This window comes from Cebidichthys violaceus, unplaced genomic scaffold, assembly GCF_023349555.1.
Source record: "Cebidichthys violaceus isolate CVI_PGR_0920_01 unplaced genomic scaffold, fCebVio1.0.p SCAF_44, whole genome shotgun sequence".
Lineage (NCBI taxonomy): Eukaryota > Metazoa > Chordata > Actinopteri > Perciformes > Stichaeidae > Cebidichthys > Cebidichthys violaceus.
Genome location: NW_027176639.1, coordinates 2005775 through 2023099, shown reverse-complemented (window position 1 = coordinate 2023099; position 17325 = coordinate 2005775). Strand labels below are relative to the sequence as shown.

The following is a 17325-nucleotide window of genomic DNA, read 5'->3' as shown; positions in this document are numbered from 1 at the left end:
GCCCCCTGTGGTCCCATGACACAGATCACGTGAGCACAGAAAACGGAAAACAGGATGCGGCTCTAGTCCGTCAGTGATTCACATTTTAGGAAATGGTGAAAGAAACGCGTTGACTCTAAAGGGACCTGAAAATCACAGCAGAGCCAGAGAACATAGAAGAAGACACAGATTCAGTACGAGTTTCTATTCTATTCTATTATATTATATTATATTCTGTTCTATTCTGTTCTAATCTATTCTATTGTGTTGTTGTTCTATTCCGTTGTATGATCTCACATGGTGTTGTTTACCTGCTCTATTATTCTAATTTATTCTAATTTGAAGTCTTTTCTATTGTGTTCTATTTTATTGCAGTGCCTTTTTGCTCTATTCTGTTCTATTCTACTGTGTTTTCTATTCTGTCTTAGTTTCTTTCTTCCTGTTAGTTCCAGTCACAGTAAACCCTTCTTAATCTTCATAACTGTATAACTTTATATAACGTTGTAACATGAAAACACTGAGCGATGAATCACACGGTGCAGGTGAAGGTATTCAGAGCACTCACCTGTCACCTGACCGTCACCTGACCTGAGACTGTTTCTCTCCTGTCCTTACACACAGATCACATCATGCATCTGCAGACATGTCGTCTGCTGTCTTTGATGCGCCGTGTGCAGAAGCTGGTGACTGACGTATAAAGCGGAGGAGGAGCCTGACTCACTCTGTGTGAGTGTCTTTTATTGTGGAAGCACCTTCTCCTGCACACGTTGAGCGTCTCTTAACCTTTGTGCGCTCTGTTGCCGTCTCGTCCTCTTTTCCGTCGTGGTTCTCTGCAGGTTCTGCTTCCTCGGCTCTACTAGTCGTGCGATGGATCGGCCTCTTCTGGGCCGACCGTGGGCCCGGCGCTGCTGCTCCTTGGGCACCCTGAAGGCCCGGCTGCCGATCCTCTCCTGGCTGCCCGGGTACACGCTGAAGTGGCTTCGGATGGATCTGCTCGCAGGCCTCACCGTCGGGCTGACGACTGTGCCTCAGGCGCTGGCTTACGCTGAAGTGGCCGGCCTCCCCGTGCAGGTGAGTCCTCTGGGTTCATCCGTGGTGGTTCGTCCTTTTGGATTCAACGTTTAGATGTAGCTCTCCTGTCTGCTCAGTCACACAGGAGAGGTGGTCCATCAGCCATTCACATCAATCTAACAGCATCTCTGTCCACAGTACGGACTCTACTCCGCCTTCATGGGGGGCTTCATCTACACTCTCCTGGGGACGTCTAAGGATGTGACACTGGGTCCCACGGCCATCATGTCCCTGCTGTGTTTCTCCGTGGTGGGGGGGCAGCCGGGCCGGGCCGTGCTGCTCACGCTGCTCTGTGGACTCATCCAGGCGGGAATGGCTTTACTGAGACTAGGTGACTAGAGCAGCGTTGTGCTGGGGGGGGGGGGGCTTAATGTAAAATAAAATAACAATGTTTCAGTAGCAAAGATATTTTAGTGTCTTCCAGTCTGTAAATGAGGTGTTAGCTCTGTGTCAGAACCTGATACAACAGCATTACAGTCTTATACACTAGAGCTATATGTTATGTTATATATCTATCTATATATATATAGATAGATATAGATATAGATAGATATAGATCTATATATAGATGCATGTCAGAGACTGTGAGGAAACAGGAGAGCAGCTTCCTACCACCACATCTATGACTTCCTCTGCTTAACCACACTCTCTCTCTGTGAAGTGTGTTTGTCATTGTCGCTGCGCTGCTCGTCTTCTGCAGGCTTCCTGCTGGACTTCATCTCCTTCCCCGTTATCAAAGGCTTCACCTGTGCTGCCGCGGTGACCATTGGCTTCGGCCAGGTGAAGGTGAGAGTCAGACACGTCTGCAGAAACACCAGTTACCATTTGAACAAAGAATGAACTGCTGCTAACACACCCTGTTAAATGTAATGTACCAAAGGGCTTCACTGCTGCAGCCTCACCTGGTCTGGTGAGACCAGCAGCTCATGGTGGCTGGTCCTGTCCTGTGTGACCACTGTTTACTCCGCATAGGTTCACTGTGGACCTCTACTGCTGCTTCCACAGTTTTATTTCATGAAGAAGAAAGATTTACTCCGCTGGGCTGTATATAGAAACTGAAAGAATAGAATGAAGAGAGCGTTTAGATTGATGTGTGTGTGAGTTCCTGTTTAACTCTTCTCATGTCCCTGGCTTCAGCTGATGGCGGTCCCGTGGTTTCTGTTTCTAGAACATTCTGGGACTTCGGGGCATTCCTCACGAGTTCTTCCTGGAGGTTTACTACACCTTCTACAAGATCCCAGAGGCCAGGATCGGTGACGTGGTGCTGGGCCTGCTGTGTCTCGCTCTGCTGGTCACGTTGTCCTTCATGAAGACCAGTCTGGGCTCTGAGGACGCGCCCGCCTGCTCCAGAGTCACCAGGAAACTAGTGTGGACCGTTGCTACCAGTCAGTACCGGTGTGGCTGTGACCGTGTGTCTGAGAGTGTGCTTGTGCTCTTCAGATGCACGACAACGATGACGGTGTTTTACAAAGGATGAAACATGAATGATCAAATGATTGTTATTATGTGGTTTGAATGAGAGGTTACAGGATGCACACATCTTCATCTTCATCTTCATCTTCATCGTTTTGTTCATGTCTTCTCTGTCGCGGTCAGTGCGTAACGCTCTCGTGGTCGTGGCTGCGTCCTTCGTAGCGTTCTCCTGGAATGCTTACGGTTATCCCGTGTTTACGGTCACCGGGGAGACTTCCCGGGGGCTCCCGCCGTTCAGACCTCCACCCACCTCAGACACCACAGCCAACGGCACCGTGGTCTCCTTTGGAGAGATAGTCGAGGTAAGGAGCAGAGACACGATGAAGCTTTCACTTCCCCAACAGCTGACCAGCCGGTCCTCGTGCGTGTGTGTGTGTGTGTGTGTGTGTGTGTGTGTGTGTGTGTGTGTGTGTGTGTGTGTGTGTGTGTGTGTGTGTGTGTGTGTGTGTGCAGGGCTTCGGAGGAGGGCTCGCTGTGATTCCCTTCATGGGTCTGTTGGAAAGCATTGCTATTGCTAAAGCTTTTGGTAAGTGTTTCTAGCCACACTGGCAGTGAAAGGCCACTTCGGTCCAGACTGAACTATCTCAACAACTGTCACATTGATTTACATGACATTCTGTTCAGACGTTCGTGATCCTCAGAGGATGAACCCAGATGAATTGTTGATCGCCTGACTTTTCCTCTAGCGCCATCATCAGGCCTAAATGTTAATTAGTCCAATACTTTGTTTATGACACGATACCTGCAGAGCTACTGATGTCCCGTCAGCCCCAGCTGTACCACGACGACATCATAGCTGCTAAGCATCATTAGCATTTAGCTCAAAGCTCCACCACAGAGCTGCTAGCGTAGCGGTAGACTTTATGAGTTTAACCAAACCCGCCTGTTAGCAACAGGAAGTCAAGGCAGCTAAAGAACGAGCGTCTCATCTTTCGACTGATTTTAACTTCCTGTCTCTCCTCAGCCAGTCAGAACGACTACAGAATTGATGCCAACCAAGAGCTGCTGGCCATTGGTTTGACCAACATCATGGGCTCCTTCGTGTCAGCCTACCCCGTCACCGGCAGCTTTGGGAGGTGTGTGTGTGTGTGTGTGTGTGTGTGTGTGTGTGTGTGTGTGTGTGTGTGTGTGTGTGTGTGTGTGTGTGTGTGTGTGTGTGAGACAGAGAGACACAGAGAGAGAGAGCTCAGATGTCCAATATTTACAGTGTCATGTTTCCTCCTCCCATCAGGACAGCAGTGAACTCACAGACTGGTGTTTGTTCTCCAGCTGGAGGGATCGTCACCAGTGAGTCCTGACACTCTGTACCTCTTCTGCCCTCTTGTGGAGATACACACTCCTCAGTCTCCTTGCTTCCTTCTCTCTCTCTCTCTCTCTCTCTCTCTCTCTCTCTTCCACTCTCTCTCTCTCTCTCTCTCTCTCTCCCTCTCTCTCTCTCTCTCTCCCTCTGTGTTCTGTCTAACTCTCTCTCTCTCTCTCCCTCTGTGTTCTGTCTAACTCTCTCTCTCTCCCTCTGTGTTCTGTCTAACTCTCTCTCTCTCTCTCCCTCTGTGTTCTGTCTAACTCTCTCTCTCTCCCTCTGTGTTCTGTCTAACTCTCTCTCGTTCTCTCCCTCTGTGTTCTGTCTAACTCTCTCGTTCTCTCTCTCTATGTTCTGTCTAACTCTCTCTCGTTCTCTCCCTCTGTGTTCTGTCTAACTCTCTCTCGTTCTCTCTCTCTATGTTCTGTCTAACTCTCTCTCGTTCTCTCTCTCTATGTTCTGTCTAACTCTCTCTCTCTCCCTCTGTGTTCTGTCTAACTCTCTCTCGTTCTCTCCCTCTGTGTTCTGTCTAACTCTCTCTCGTTCTCTCCCTCTGTGTTCTGTCTAACTCTCTCTCGTTCTCTCTCTCTATGTTCTGTCTAACTCTCTCTCGTTCTCTCCCTCTGTGTTCTGTCTAACTCTCTCTCGTTCTCTCTCTCTATGTTCTGTCTAACTCTCTCTCGTTCTCTCTCTCTATGTTCTGTCTAACTCTCTCTCTCTCCCTCTGTGTTCTGTCTAACTCTCTCTCGTTCTCTCCCTCTGTGTTCTGTCTAACTCTCTCTCGTTCTCTCTCTCTATGTTCTGTCTAACTCTCTCTCTCTCCCTCTGTGTTCTGTCTAACTCTCTCTTGTTCTCTCTCTCTATGTTCTGTCTAACTCTCTCTCTCTCCCTCTGTGTTCTGTCTAACTCTCTCTCGTTCTCTCCCTGTGTTCTGTCTAACTCTCTCTCTCTCCCTCTGTGTTCTGTCTAACTCTCTCTTGTTCTCTCCCTCTGTGTTCTGTCTCCCTCTCTCTCTCTCTCTCCCTCTGTGTTCTGTCTCCCTCTCTCTCGTTCTCTCCCTCTGTGTTCTGTCTAGGTGTGATCGTGTTGCTGTCCCTGGCGTTCCTCATGCCGGCCTTCTTCTACATCCCTAAAGCCTCTCTAGCTGCTGTTATCATCTGCGCGGTAGCTCCCATGGTGGATTACCGTGTCGTCGCCAAGATGTGGAAGATACGCAGTAGGTGTCCTCTCTGTCTGCATGTATTTAGTTCTGTCGTGGTCTCATGCTCGCCTGTCTCCCACAGAGCTGGACCTGCTGCCCTTTGTGGTGACGTTCCTGATGAGCTTCTGGCAGGTGCAGTACGGCATCGTAGGAGGTGTAGCTGTATCTGGAGCTCTGCTGCTCTACAACACGGCAAGACCACCGATAACGGTAATGTTCTGTCCAGGACCGTGACTGTGACACTGTAGGGAGGACTTGCATGTCTTTGTCTCCTGTAAAGGTACAAAGTCATTAGCTTGGGCATCGTTACTGGACATGAGCAGGACTATTGTACCCCCATCTTTAGATGATGGTCACACAGCAGTGAGTTCATGAAAACATGATGCTATCAGAGCTCTGCTCTCACACACAGGTCTCTCCAGTAACAACAGCTTCAATACACCAGGGCTGCATCTTTCTGCATTAACTCCTCCTCTTCCTCCTCCTGTGTTCCCGTCATGTTCCTGTTGTGTGCAGGTGTCTGATCACGGTGTGCTGGTCATGGAGTTGGGCAATGGGCTGAGTTTTCCTGCCACAGAGTATCTCAGCCACATCATGCACACTCAGGCGCTGCAGGGTTCGTTTGACAGTCTGTCTTTGTTTGGAGGACACTTGTGTGGTGATGTATGTCTCCTTTAACCACCTGTCTCTGACGTGTGTCCCCCAGCGTCTCCTCCGCGGTCGGTGGTCCTGGATTGCCATCACGTCAGCGTCATAGATTACTCAGTGATCAGCGAGCTCAGGGACCTGCTGAGGCAGTTCAAGCTGCGAGAAGTGCAACTGGTCTTTTCCAGAGTGCAGGTAATGCCTCTTTGTTCGGGGTTTAGTTGCTATAGATACATGTTGGTCCCTCTGTTTTGATCTCACTCCCTCTGTGTCTGTCCTCCTCCCACCTTCAGCTCTCGGTTCTGGAGGTTCTCCTAGCAGCTGATCTGCAGGGCTTCAGGCACACGGACAGCGTGGAGGCGGCGCTGCAGATGGAGCCGAAGAGCGTGAACAGCGATGGTGACATTTGAGATCTGAGATTATTGAGCTGGTATCAAGTTGAACGGTGATGAACTACCTCCAACAGCCGACTCAGTGGCTGCTAGGTGTCCAGCTCAACTCTACTTGAATCTTCTCCGAGACTACAGCACTACGTTACCATGGCAACACTGGACCGGACGTCTAATACTGGGTTTTATAGCATTTTATATTCTTTTGAGGGACGTTATGCTTTTTGTGTGAATCAGGATGTAATGAGAGAAATAATATTTACTGCAATATATATATTACTAACAGAGAACTCCCTCTGTCACGTAGAAGGGCTGAAGGTGATCTTCAAGGGACCAAATCAAAGCAACACTTGTGCCACCTGTCATCATTTATTCATCTCTGTCAAAGAAAGCACTTTTAATTGACTCACAATGACTAGTTGAGTTACACTGTTTACCCAAATCAACACATCTATACGAGAATTGTTACTGAATATAAAATCTACATTTTCATATCAATTCAAGCGTGAAGGCGCCTGATTGGCCCCAGCATCATTTGTTGTCCTGGAGGATCTCTAATATATCAGGAGTGATTCATCCACAGACGAGCAGCATTCAGTGAAACCATGAATCCATGAAACCATGAATCCACACGGTGGTTTTGATGCACTGAGTAAGTCTGATGCAAAGTCTGACACGACCTCTGGACACTGAACCGGTAGCTTCTCCCTGTTCATGGCCTGAAGGACTGTTTGCTTCAGTATTTTTAGCTGAATGGAAACCTCAGACAACCAACACATTTATGTTATAACATTAAAAAAACTGATCTCTGCAAAGAACAAAGATTATAATCTTTGTTAGATAGATCAGTTTTTACTTAAGTTAAGTTTGTAAAAAAACATAAATTGTATCAACATTAAATAAACGCCATAAAGTACAAATTTCAACACTTTTAGTAGTTTTACAGCCCACTGTGTGTTGATGGTGAAGTCAGCCACTCGCTGGTTTCAAGAGGATGAAGTGTTCTATTCATCCTGACCCCATAACCCATCAGCTCTGTGTCCACTTCTATTACTGAATAACCAGCTGTTCCATCTCTGGGAACACTTCCTCATCCGAGACCAATGAACATATAAAGTTGTGGATTTTCAGGACTACTGTGACTGTGTCAGATACATCTGAGAAGAAGAAGAAGAAGAAGAACAGCACATGCTTCCTGAGCGGTGTGTGTCTGTGTGTGTGTGTGTGTGTGTGTGTGTGTGTGTGTGTGTGTGTGTGTGACTGAAGGTTGCATTAGAGTAAGTCTACTTGAACAATGCCCAACTCCTCACAGAGATGTTTTGAGTCTCTTTGTAGAAGTGTTGTAAATGATTAGCAGTTCTCTTGTCCGGTAGAACAAAGCAGTCTGTCAGTCAGATGAAGAGAGTTTTGAAATATGAGATAACATTACCAGGAAGGGCCATAATGGTGCCAGTAAATATTGATAAGAGGCAACACCAATATAATAAAAACTCAATACATCAAATGAGAATGTGAGGAGGTCGTCCACTCCACTGGTTTGTTCCCTGCAGTGAAAGATGCTTCAAAGAAAACCTTTTCAAAGCAGTTCAATGCATGATGCAGAAATAGATTACATTACATTACATTACACTACAGTCATTTAGCAGACGCTTTCATCCAAAGCGACTCACAGTTCAGATTGTCAATGCTGTACATGCTGTCTAGTAATAGTTACCCAGATGAGATGTGCAGTGCCGGTTTAACTGATGCATGATCTATATTTGTAACTGTCTGACCGTACGACTTCCTCAGACTTTTATGGACAGAAGGTGTGACGGACGGACACGTCGGTCCATTCATGTTGGAATGTGCTTTTGAAGACGGAGAGGTCTCAGAGTGTTTCAGCGCTGACATGACATTGATTGTGGCTCCATAAAAAGCATTGACTCAGCACTGTTTGAAATAAATCTTTATTTCCTCTTATTTTTATTAATAAGTAACTATTTTGATGTCCCATTCATCACTGCTGTCAATGGCCTGTGTGTGTTCCACCAATGATTGCTTGACACGGTCCTTTAACAGACAACGGGGACTATAAAGTGACACACTCTTACTCACCGGGAAGTTCTTCTTCTTCAGCTGCTCCTGCGTTCCCACAGTCTCTCTGAGGTAAGCAGTGAGCTTCAGGCACGGCAGCATCATTAAAGAGACGTTCTTCTCTGTTTCAGCGCGTCAGTGAGGTGGATGTGGTCCATGATGGGGGTGCCTGGCGGGTTGTTGTTGCTCAGTATTTTGACGATTTTTACAGGAAGAACTTCAGGTAAACCGTCTGACATATTTCCCTTATGATGAATATCATGTAATCTTACTTCCCCTCTTGAAAAAGACAACCAACGTTATTTTAATTAGATTGTTTTGTGGATTTCTTTTTTAAATTTCGCTCAGTGCTGCACAGTGATTAACTGAATCTATATCATTATTATATTTACTAATACTAATCATTCTATATCATTATTATATTTACTAATACTAATCATTCTATATCATTATATTTACTAATACTAATCATTCTATATCATTATATTTACTAATACTAATCATTCTATATCATTATTATATTTACTAATACTAATCATTCTATATCATTATTATATTTACTAATACTAATCAATCTATATCATTATATTTACTAATACTAATCAATCTATATCATTATTATATTTACTAATACTAATCATTCTATGTCATTATTATATTTACTAATACTAATCAATCTATGTCATTATTATATTTACTAATACTAATCAATCTATGTCATTATTATATTTACTAATACTAATCATTCTATATCATTATTATATTTACTAATACTAATCATTCTATATCATTATTATATTTACTAATACTAATCAATCTATGTCATTATTATATTTACTAATACTAATCAATCTATGTCATTATATTTACTAATACTAATCATTCTATATCATTATTATATTTACTAATACTAATCATTCTATGTCATTATTATATTTACTAATGCTAATCAATCTATGTCATTATTATATTTACTAATACTAATCAATCTATGTCATTATTATATTTACTAATACTAATCATTCTATATCATTATTATATTTACTAATACTAATCATTCTATATCATTATTATATTTACTAATACTAATCAATCTATGTCATTATTATATTTACTAATACTAATCAATCTATGTCATTATATTTACTAATACTAATCAATCTATGTCATTATTATATTTACTAATACTAATCATTCTATATCATTATTATATTTACTAATACTAATCATTCTATGTCATTATTATATTTACTAATACTAATCATTCTATATCATTATTATATTTACTAATACTAATCATTCTATATCATTATTATATTTACTAATACTAATCATTCTATATCATTATTATATTTACTAATACTAATCATTCTATATCATTATTATATTTGCTAATACTAATCAATCTATGTCATTATTATATTTACTAATACTAATCATTCTATATCATTATATTTACTAATACTAATCATTCTATATCATTATTATATTTACTAATACTAATCATTCTATATCATTATTATATTTACTAATACTAATCAATCTATGTCATTATTATATTTACTAATACTAATCATTCTATATCATTATTATATTTACTAATACTAATCATTCTATATCATTATTATATTTACTAATACTAATCAATCTATGTCATTATTATATTTACTAATACTAATCATTCTATATCATTATTATATTTACTAATACTAATCATTCTATATCATTATTATATTTACTAATACTAATCAATCTATATCATTATATTTACTAATACTAATCAATCTATATCATTATTATATTTACTAATACTAATCATTCTATGTCATTATTATATTTACTAATGCTAATCAATCTATGTCATTATTATATTTACTAATACTAATCAATCTATGTCATTATTATATTTACTAATACTAATCATTCTATATCATTATTATATTTACTAATACTAATCAATCTATATCATTATTATATTTACTAATACTAATCAATCTATATCATTATTATATTTACTAATACTAATCATTCTATGTCATTATTATATTTACTAATGCTAATCAATCTATGTCATTATTATATTTACTAATACTAATCAATCTATGTCATTATTATATTTACTAATACTAATCATTCTATATCATTATTATATTTACTAATACTAATCATTCTATATCATTATTATATTTACTAATACTAATCAATCTATGTCATTATTATATTTACTAATACTAATCAATCTATGTCATTATATTTACTAATACTAATCAATCTATGTCATTATTATATTTACTAATACTAATCATTCTATATCATTATTATATTTACTAATACTAATCATTCTATGTCATTATTATATTTACTAATACTAATCATTCTATATCATTATTATATTTACTAATACTAATCATTCTATATCATTATTATATTTACTAATACTAATCATTCTATATCATTATTATATTTACTAATACTAATCATTCTATATCATTATTATATTTGCTAATACTAATCAATCTATGTCATTATTATATTTACTAATACTAATCATTCTATATCATTATTATATTTACTAATACTAATCATTCTATATCATTATTATATTTACTAATACTAATCAATCTATATCATTATATTTACTAATACTAATCATTCTATATCATTATTATATTTACTAATACTAATCATTCTATGTCATTATTATATTTACTAATACTAATCATTCTATATCATTATTATATTTACTAATACTAATCAATCTATGTCATTATTATATTTACTAATACTAATCATTCTATATCATTATTATATTTACTAATACTAATCATTCTATATCATTATTATATTTACTAATACTAATCAATCTATGTCATTATTATATTTACTAATACTAATCATTCTATATCATTATTATATTTACTAATACTAATCATTCTATATCATTATTATATTTACTAATACTAATCAATCTATGTCATTATTATATTTACTAATACTAATCAATCTATGTCATTATTATATTTACTAATACTAATCAATCTATGTCATTATTATATTTACTAATACTAATCATTCTATATCATTATTATATTTACTAATACTAATCATTCTATATCATTATTATATTTGCTAATACTAATCAATCTATGTCATTATTATATTTACTAATACTAATCATTCTATATCATTATTATATTTACTATAATAATGATATATAATACTAATCATTTATATGCTGTTTTTTATGATCGCACCGCTACATCAAATGAGACTTCTTGTACATAATGTCACTCTTACTTTCCTATATCAATACCACATTATTACATCATTTTCAGATATTGATTAAAGTTTTAAGAGACAACTTAAATCCTCACGTTCAGCGGTGATTTGAATTATTCCCTTAGAAATTACAAATATATAATAAACTGTGGCGATATTGTTAAAAGGCAATTATCTAAATTTGTTGTAAAAGATGGAACCTCTGTTGTCATTTCACAGGTGTCACTCAGTGATTTGAGTGTATATTCTGTGTAATTGTACTCATAGAATACTTCAATACAAATGATCCTGAACCAGAAAGGTGCTTTATTATCACTAGAAATGATCAGCGGCACTGATCCAGCTGTTGTGTACGTCTCACAGGGACTCTCGTCTCCAGCTGTGACTTGTGTGCTGATGGAGCCAGCTGCCTGGAGTCAGGAGAACGAGGCGACTCTTTCTCCCGCCGGGCGCTCTCCTGTGTCTGTAGAGACGGCTTTGTAGGCGACGGTCTCACCTGTTACGATGCAAAGCTATGCGCTGACTCGTCGTGCTGTAGCCGAGGTTATCGCTGGTCACCGGACGGGGGCTGTGTGGACACTGACGAGTGCTCCCTCCCAGACTCGCCCTGCACCTCACCTCGGGTTTGTCAGAACACCCCAGGCTCCTTCATATGCCTGGAGCCTTCCACCAGGACCAGAGCGGGCCCCTCTTCCCAATCTGTCCAGTTCAGCTGTGGACACTCAGCTTGTCCTTCAGGCACGGACTGCATCAGCAGTAATGGGACTCTGCGCTGCGCTGACCCCTGTGAGCACTACACCGTACTGGACGATGACTGGCGCTCAACGAATAACACATTGAATCAGAACCTACACTGTGACAGCCATATCGAGTGGCGAGGCTGGTACCGCTTCCTTCTGGAGCAAAGCAGTGCTCATATTCCTGAGCGGTGTGTAGGAGAAAACAAGTGTGGAACCACTGCTACCATGTGGATAACACAGCCTCACCCCACGCAGTCAGGTGACATCGTGAACCGCACTGTGTGTAACGCCTGGAGAAACAACTGCTGCTTCTTTAGCTCACACGTCATCCATGTGAAGCTCTGCTCTGGAGACTACTACGTCTACAAGCTTGTGAAGCCATCCGCATGCAACCTTGCATACTGTGCAGGTACTGTTCCCTTTTAAACAGCTTCACACTGTAACAACAAACCCATAAGAACCCTTTAAAGATCCTGGAACGTTCCTTATACAACTTTATCTTGACTTTAAGTGACACACAGTGAACATCCTGGTGAGGTCATGTGACGGTTAGTTTGAGTATTTATGACATAACTTCCAAAATGGCTGCCTGGCTGGTCAGCACATTTGACAGAACCAGAACCAGCTTTCATAACATGTCCTACATTACATCTGTTCTCACCATGTTTCACAAACAAATATATAAAAAGTTATGAAAATATGGTTGTGACAGATTTGTCACATCTGGACCTTGTCTCAGAAAAACCAATGTGATGTATTTGTCACACTACAAAAAATAATAATTAGCTGCTCAATTGATTTAACTGATTCAATTATTACTTATTATTAGTTTGTTCAGGATGCACTGAAGGTCATTCAAGGAGAAGACATGTTTGTCTTGTAAAACAAATCTGAAAAAGTGTTTTGGGTTAAATCTTAAATCTAACCATTTTTGATATTTGTTGTGGAAATGCAAATAAAAAGGCATATCTTTGTTACCAAGCCAAAGAAGGCCAAAGTGATTGATTTTCAAAAGAAAAACATCTGTACTAAAAGCCCAATGTAACATATATGTAACAGTTCAGCTCTTTGGCACTAGGGGGTAGTATTTAGAAACTATTTTCATAAATGAGTTCCATGTGGTCCATTTAGTCTGTTCTATGTCCCCTAATCATCTCTCCGTTTGTTGTTTTTTACAACAGAGGTGAACAGAACAGGCCCGGCAGTTTCACCAACTTCACCTGATCCGACAGCAGCGTACTTCACCACCACTCAGGTTCCAACGAACATCACCGGCACAACAGCAGCAGGCAACAGCACAACAGTTGAGGGGGAGGTCCGCCTGGCCAATGGAGGAAACGGCTCCTGCTCTGGCAGAGTGGAGATCTTCCACCGTGGACAGTGGGGGACGGTGTGTGACGACGCCTGGGACCTGGTTGATGCTCAGGTGGTGTGCACACAGCTGGGCTGTGGCAGGGTCCTGTCAGCGCCACTAAATGCACGCTTTGGACAGGGCACAGGGCCCATCTGGTTGGACGATGTCACGTGCAGAGGCAACGAATCAAAGCTCGGCGAGTGCAGCCACAGAGGGTTTGGATATCACAACTGTGGTCACAATGAGGATGCTGGAGTCGTCTGTGAAGCTAAAGGCAATGAAGCCTCTTTGTTTAACATGCTGTCTATGGTGTGACGTTTAGCTGAGGGGGTTTTAGTGACCGCCTACTGGAGGAATATAAAATATGTGCTTCACACTACTCTTTATAATCTGCAGGCTCTTTAGCCTTAAACAGCTTCTGTCATTGTAAACAGAAAGCTGCTGTGTGTTGTTATTCTGTCAAAGATGTCCTCGTCTTCATGAGGTCCATCTTTCATGTCTCATATCAACACGATTATGTTGCATGTTTTTCTGTTAGCTGGGTCACCGGTGAGGCTGGTCAACTCTGACAACCGCTGCTCTGGCAGAGTGGAGGTTTACCACGATGCACAGTGGGGGACGGTGTGTGACGACGGCTGGGACCTGATGGACGCCAACGTGGTGTGTAGACAGCTGGGCTGTGGCGCTGCTCGTTCAGCGCCATCAAATGCAGCTTTTGGACAGGGCAGCGGACCCATCTGGTTGGACGATGTCAGTTGTTTTGGAAATGAATCGTCGATAACAGACTGCAGACATCCAGCATTTGGGGTCCACAACTGCGCTCACTCTGAAGATGCCAGTGTCATCTGTGAAGGTAAGTGTCCTTCTATGTTTTTAAATGGTGTGACATACTGAGGTGAAGGGTTATGGAGAGTCTCGTCTTGGGGTCATCTGGTGTATAGTATTAACTATCTTCTCTCTTCTGTAGTTCAGCGCCCTCCACCTTCTCTCCAGCCTTCTCAGCTCATTTGTGGCCGTGATAAGCTCCAGGTGGGGCTGGAACTGGCTTCCTTCACATCCTCTGGTTTGGACCCCTTCTCTGGGAACATGGCCGCCCCCAACTGCTCCTGGGTCAGAGTGCGTGGTGACGTAGTGTGGTTCGAAGTGGAGGCCACGGCCGGTGCTTGTGGAAACACACTGAGGGTGAAGACTTCCTGTTTGTTTTTTGTGTGTTTTTTTGCTGTGAACCTGATCGGGTCCTCCTCCTCAAGGACAGTTCCTCGGACCACTTGGTCATGCTGCTGCTAGCACATAGCATGTCCTCTTAAGCTGACGTAACCCTTCTACTGATTACAAATAGAATCCTCCTTTGTGTTGCAGACCAACGGCACACATGCCATCTACTCCAATAGCTTATTCATCTACCCAACCAACAACGCGTCCTTCGTCCTTCCTGTGAGTCTTCCCTTCAGCTGCTCCTTTCCCCTGGACACAGACACCAGCCTGAATGTGGCTGTCAGACCGTTCCTGGCGTAAGCAGCCTTTTATTGTTGCTGAATAATGAATCCTGAAAGTGAGGCGTTCAATGTGGGTTTTGTTGGACATCGGATTCCCAAACATTCGCAATGCTGTGCTGTAGAGTGGGTCCCTCCACCCTGAGTGACAGTTAGTCCGCTGATCACAGTTCACCACTAGAACACCAGAAATATCAGGTCGCTCAGCAATGATGTACCTGATCTAATATACCTGATACCTCATATATAGTGAACGTTTCATTTTGCTGCCTATTGTTTGTATATGAACGGAATATAAGCAATGTAACAATAAGAATAAAAGCATGTTTTCCCTGACAGGCTGGATGGGGGCATTTCAAGCTCTGGTGCCAAAGCCAACGCCTCCATGTTTCTGTTCCGCAACTCCACCTACACAGAGCCTTATTCAGGCGGCCCGGTCACCCTGCCAGTGGGCTCGCCGCTGTACGTGGGCGTCTCCGTGGAGGAGAGAGATCCCAGCTTTGCAGTGGTTCTGGAGGACTGCTACGCCTCTCACTCATCAAGCCCTGACGGTTCCACACAGTACCCTCTCATTCAGAACAAGTGAGCATCTCTACTGAGCCTCAGCGGGTGGTTTGTGTAGTATAATTGTGTCTTGTATGGTTATGTGTAACGTCCCCCGTCCCCCCCCAGGTGTCCCACTGACCGCCGCCAGGTGTCAGTGGTGGAGAGCGGCTCGTCCCTCCGGGCTCGTTTCACCGCCCTGTTCTTCCTGCTCCAGAACGAGTACAGAGATGTTTACCTTCATTGCAGCCTCAGCCTGTGTGATCGGAGGAGCTCCTCCTGTGTTCCAGTGAGTCACATGTTTCACTTCATCAGTAGCGTCAGTCGGTGCTGCTTGAACACTGGGTTTTGATGGCTTTTTGTCCCCCCCTCTCCCACCATGTGTAGCCCTGCACAAGTAGGACCTATCGCTCTGTTTCCAGCTCTGATCCTCTGAGCGTCCTCACCATTGGACCAATCAACTGTGAGTATGAGAGACAGCTTGTTCTCAGGACGGATGTCTCCACACGGTGAACTATGAGTTGATGACCATGTGTTGTTCTCTTTCTGATTCATCTACAGGGGACAAGGCGCCTGAGTGAGCTGTTAACATACAGTAATAATACAATACAAGTATATTATACAATAATACATCTTACCACACTTTGTATCATTCCTCAATTGTACTACCTTTGTAATTGTTGTGTCATTAAATCATATGTTTGTCTTCTTCTCTTTGTGTAGTACCAGTACAGTCCTGTAGTGAAAGTCAATGTGGACTACATGCTACATGCTACATGTATGCTGTGCTTCTTTATAAAGATCTTTTGATTTGTTTACTCTGTTATTTGGGCAAAGTTACTAAGAATCTTGTCTTTACACAAAAGCATGGAATACTCTTTAGACCAAGTCTTATGAACTAATATGTGTGTATGTGGTATAAAATCAGTGTATTGTTGTTGTTTTTTAAACAAAACTCTGTACCTGGATGCAATATGTAGTAATGAACACATTCATTAAATTAAATTAATAAAACCATCCCATGACTTTGATCCAGACTGAAATTTGTCGACCAATATGTTTAATTTAATTAACATTAAATTTAGAACTCTGCTATTCAGCAGTGAGGTGAATGAAGCAGTGAGGTGAGTGAAGCAGTGAATGAAGCAGTGAGGTGAGTGAAGCAGTGAATGAAGCAGTGAGGTGAATGAAGCAGCGAGGTGAGTGAAGCAGTGAGATGAATGAAGCAGTGAGGTGAGTGAAGCAGTGAATGAAGCAGTGAGGTGAGTGAAGCAGTGAGGTGAGTGAAGCAGTGAGTGAAGCAGTGAATGAAGCAGTGAGTGAAGCAGAGAGGTGAGTGAAGTAGTGAGTGAAGCAGTGAGGTGAATGAAGCAGTGAGGTGAGTGAAGCAGTGAATGAAGCTGTGAGTGAGTGAAGCAGTGAATGAAGCAGTAAGGTGAATGAAGCAGTGAGGTGAGTGAAGCAGTGAATGAAGCTGTGAGTGAGTGAAGCAGTGAGTGAAGCAGTGAGGTGAGTGAAGCAGTGAAGTGAGTGAAGCAGTGAGGTGAATGAAGCAGTGAATGAAGCTGTGAGTGAGTGAAGCAGTGAGTGAAGCAGTGAGGTGAGTGAAGCAGTGAGTGAAGCAGTGAATGAAGCAGTGAGGTGAGTGAAGCAGTGAGTGAGTGAAGCAGTGATTAACCAGTGTGTGGTGGACGGTCACCCTGCAGCTGAAGGTCAGTCCTCATGGCTCTGCTCTGGAGGAAACTCATAATAATGGCCAGTGTATGCAGTGGGCGTTTAATG

General features: G+C 41.8%; 2 protein-coding genes across 2 annotated transcripts; both read left to right on the top strand.

The window, feature by feature from the left end:
* Positions 1–37: 37 nt before the first annotated feature.
* Positions 38–6978, top strand: slc26a11 (solute carrier family 26 member 11). Its single transcript, XM_068728939.1, has 15 exons — positions 38–173; positions 601–705; positions 816–1050; positions 1189–1381; positions 1751–1836; positions 2219–2435; positions 2647–2825; positions 2977–3049; positions 3488–3599; positions 3755–3810; positions 4899–5039; positions 5107–5234; positions 5541–5640; positions 5731–5864; positions 5963–6978. The coding sequence occupies exons 3-15, from the start codon at positions 847–849 to the stop codon at positions 6077–6079; spliced, it is 1740 nt and encodes a 579-aa protein (XP_068585040.1). The 5' UTR covers positions 38–173; positions 601–705; positions 816–846; the 3' UTR covers positions 6080–6978.
* Positions 6979–8160: 1182 nt separating this feature from the next.
* On the top strand, positions 8161–16574 carry LOC137886472 (uromodulin-like). Its single transcript, XM_068728937.1, has 10 exons — positions 8161–8357; positions 11777–12562; positions 13335–13781; positions 14046–14360; positions 14475–14689; positions 14867–15018; positions 15340–15582; positions 15673–15832; positions 15931–16006; positions 16105–16574. The coding sequence occupies exons 1-10, from the start codon at positions 8282–8284 to the stop codon at positions 16122–16124; spliced, it is 2490 nt and encodes an 829-aa protein (XP_068585038.1). The 5' UTR covers positions 8161–8281; the 3' UTR covers positions 16125–16574.
* Positions 16575–17325: the final 751 nt, after the last annotated feature.

What these genes read in the sequence shown, in the direction of transcription:
- slc26a11 (XM_068728939.1), top strand. Translation starts at nt 847, where the DNA reads ATGGATCGGCCTCTTCTGGGCCGACCGTGGGCCCGGCGCTGCTGCTCC. An exon ending in GTCACCGGCAGCTTTGGGAG is followed by an intron (nt 3,600 to 3,754) that starts GTGTGTGTGTGT and finishes TCCTCCCATCAG; the next exon opens with GACAGCAGTGAACTCACAGA. An exon ending in AGCTGGAGGGATCGTCACCA is followed by an intron (nt 3,811 to 4,898) that starts GTGAGTCCTGAC and finishes TGTTCTGTCTAG; the next exon opens with GTGTGATCGTGTTGCTGTCC.
- LOC137886472 (XM_068728937.1), top strand. Translation starts at nt 8,282, where the DNA reads ATGTGGTCCATGATGGGGGTGCCTGGCGGGTTGTTGTTGCTCAGTATT. An exon ending in TTTTACAGGAAGAACTTCAG is followed by an intron (nt 8,358 to 11,776) that starts GTAAACCGTCTG and finishes TACGTCTCACAG; the next exon opens with GGACTCTCGTCTCCAGCTGT. An exon ending in CACCATTGGACCAATCAACT is followed by an intron (nt 16,007 to 16,104) that starts GTGAGTATGAGA and finishes ATTCATCTACAG; the next exon opens with GGGACAAGGCGCCTGAGTGA.